The 1,788-nt window shown below is 58.2% G+C and overlaps 1 protein-coding gene across 1 annotated transcript in view; it reads right to left on the reverse strand.

The window, feature by feature from the left end:
• Positions 1-150: 150 nt before the first annotated feature.
• The window catches only part of SP2 (Sp2 transcription factor), a 23,607-nt gene continuing 21,969 nt past the window's right edge, over positions 151-1,788 (reverse strand). The window contains 1 exon segment of the mRNA XM_017740542.1: positions 151-606. Coding sequence (XP_017596031.1) covers positions 506-606 — 101 coding nt within the window. The 3' untranslated portion in view covers positions 151-505.

A 1,788-nucleotide genomic window follows, 5' to 3' on the forward strand; every position in this document is an offset into this window, starting at 1 on the left:
AAAAGAAAAAAAAAGAGTTTTAGGGGGAGGAAATCCAGGGGATTAAATAGATTTAAAAAAGCACTCATGATCCACAGGGTGGGGATGTGGGAGAGGGGGAGCGTAAGGCAACGATCTCCATAGAAAAAAAGGGATTTTCCAAAGGGAATATAGATATTTATAGCTATTTATAGACTTTAAATATATAAAGTAGGAATGTGCTGTGGAGCCTCTCCCGGGTGTCCCCTCCGTGCCCGTGGCTCCTGCCCCACATCCTGGGGCACTCTGGGGAGGGGGGGGAACAGCTCTGGGCCACCCCCTGACCCCCTGTAGGGCCGCAGGGAGGGGTCAGCCCCACACCCCTTTTATTTTTTGGGGTGCTCGGGCGATGCTGGGGACATCCCCAGGGGTTCCCCGCTCGGGAGTGCCGTGGATCCGGGATCCGGGGTGTTGGGATTTGAGGTGGGGAGGTGGTGGGGGGGGTTGAAGGGCAGCTCCAGGCCCATCACGGTCCCCCCGCTGTCCCCTACAAGTTCTTGGTGACCAGGTGGGTTTTATAGTGCTTGGTGAGGTGGTCGGAGCGCATGAAGCGTTTCTGGCACTGGGCGCACTCGAAGCGTTTGTCACCTGTGGGGAGAGGGGACGCTCAGGGGGTGGCATTTGGGGGGGTGGGTTTGGGACACCCCCTCTGTGCCTGTGTTGTCCCAAACTGCCAGTGTCACCCCAACCCCCACGCCAGGTGTGTCCCCTGTGCTTTTGTAGGATACCTCAGTCACTGGGATAACCCCAAACCAAGCAGGAACGCCCCCAAAATCTTCCTAATTGATCCCCACCCTGGGAATTTGGGGAGAACGTGCCCGGGATCATCCCACAGCGCTCTGCTGTGGCTCTTGGGGTGCTGGTGACACACCCAGAGCAGCAGAGATTCCCTAAAATCCTCCGACACCCCTAAAATCTTCCTGCAGTCCCTCCCAGTATCTCAAACCCCAAAATAATCTGAGGTCCAGGATCATCCCACAGCGCTCTGCTGTGGCTCTTGGGGTGCTGGTGACACCCCCAGGACAGGTCCCCGTTAATCCCTGCCACCCCTTTGCAGGACACCTCTGTCACCGGGCGAACCCCAGAGCAGCAGAGATTCCCTAAAATCCTCCGACACCCCTAAAATCTTCCTGCAGTCCCTCCCAGTATCTCAAATCCCAAGATAATCTGGGGTCCAGGATCATCCCAGTGCTGCCCTGTGGCTCTTGGGGTGCTGGTGACACCCCCAGGACAGGTCCCCTTTAACGCCCCTGTCCCCTTCCTGTGACACCTCTGTCACCCCCATCATTGGGACAACCCAAAAGCAGCAGAGACCCCTCCCCTAAAATCTTCCAGTCCCCTCCAAAAAACCTCCAACCACAAACACAACGTGGGGTGTCCCACCCTCCCAGTGCTCCGGGGCGGGATTTGGGGCAAATTCTTCGGAAAACGGGACCCCCCAGAAGCACCCAGACCTGTGTGAGTGACTGGGGCGGGATTTGGGGCAGGATTTGGGGTGAATTCCTCAGAAAAGAGCCCCCCCAGCAGCCCCCAGACCTGTGTGAGTGACCGGGGCGGGATTTGGGGCGGGATTTGGGGTGAATTCCTCAGAAAAGGGGACCCCAGAAGCCCCCAGACCTGTGTGCGTGAGTGGGGCAGGATTTCGGGTGAATTCCTCAGCAAGGGGACCCCCCAGCAGCCCCCAGACCTGTGTGAGTGACCGGGGCAGGATTTGGGGCGGGATTTGGGGTGAATTCCTCAGGCAAGGACCCCCCAGCAGCCCCCACACCT

Source organism: Corvus brachyrhynchos, unplaced genomic scaffold (genome assembly GCF_000691975.1).
Source record: "Corvus brachyrhynchos isolate BGI_N302 unplaced genomic scaffold, ASM69197v1 scaffold47, whole genome shotgun sequence".
Lineage (NCBI taxonomy): Eukaryota > Metazoa > Chordata > Aves > Passeriformes > Corvidae > Corvus > Corvus brachyrhynchos.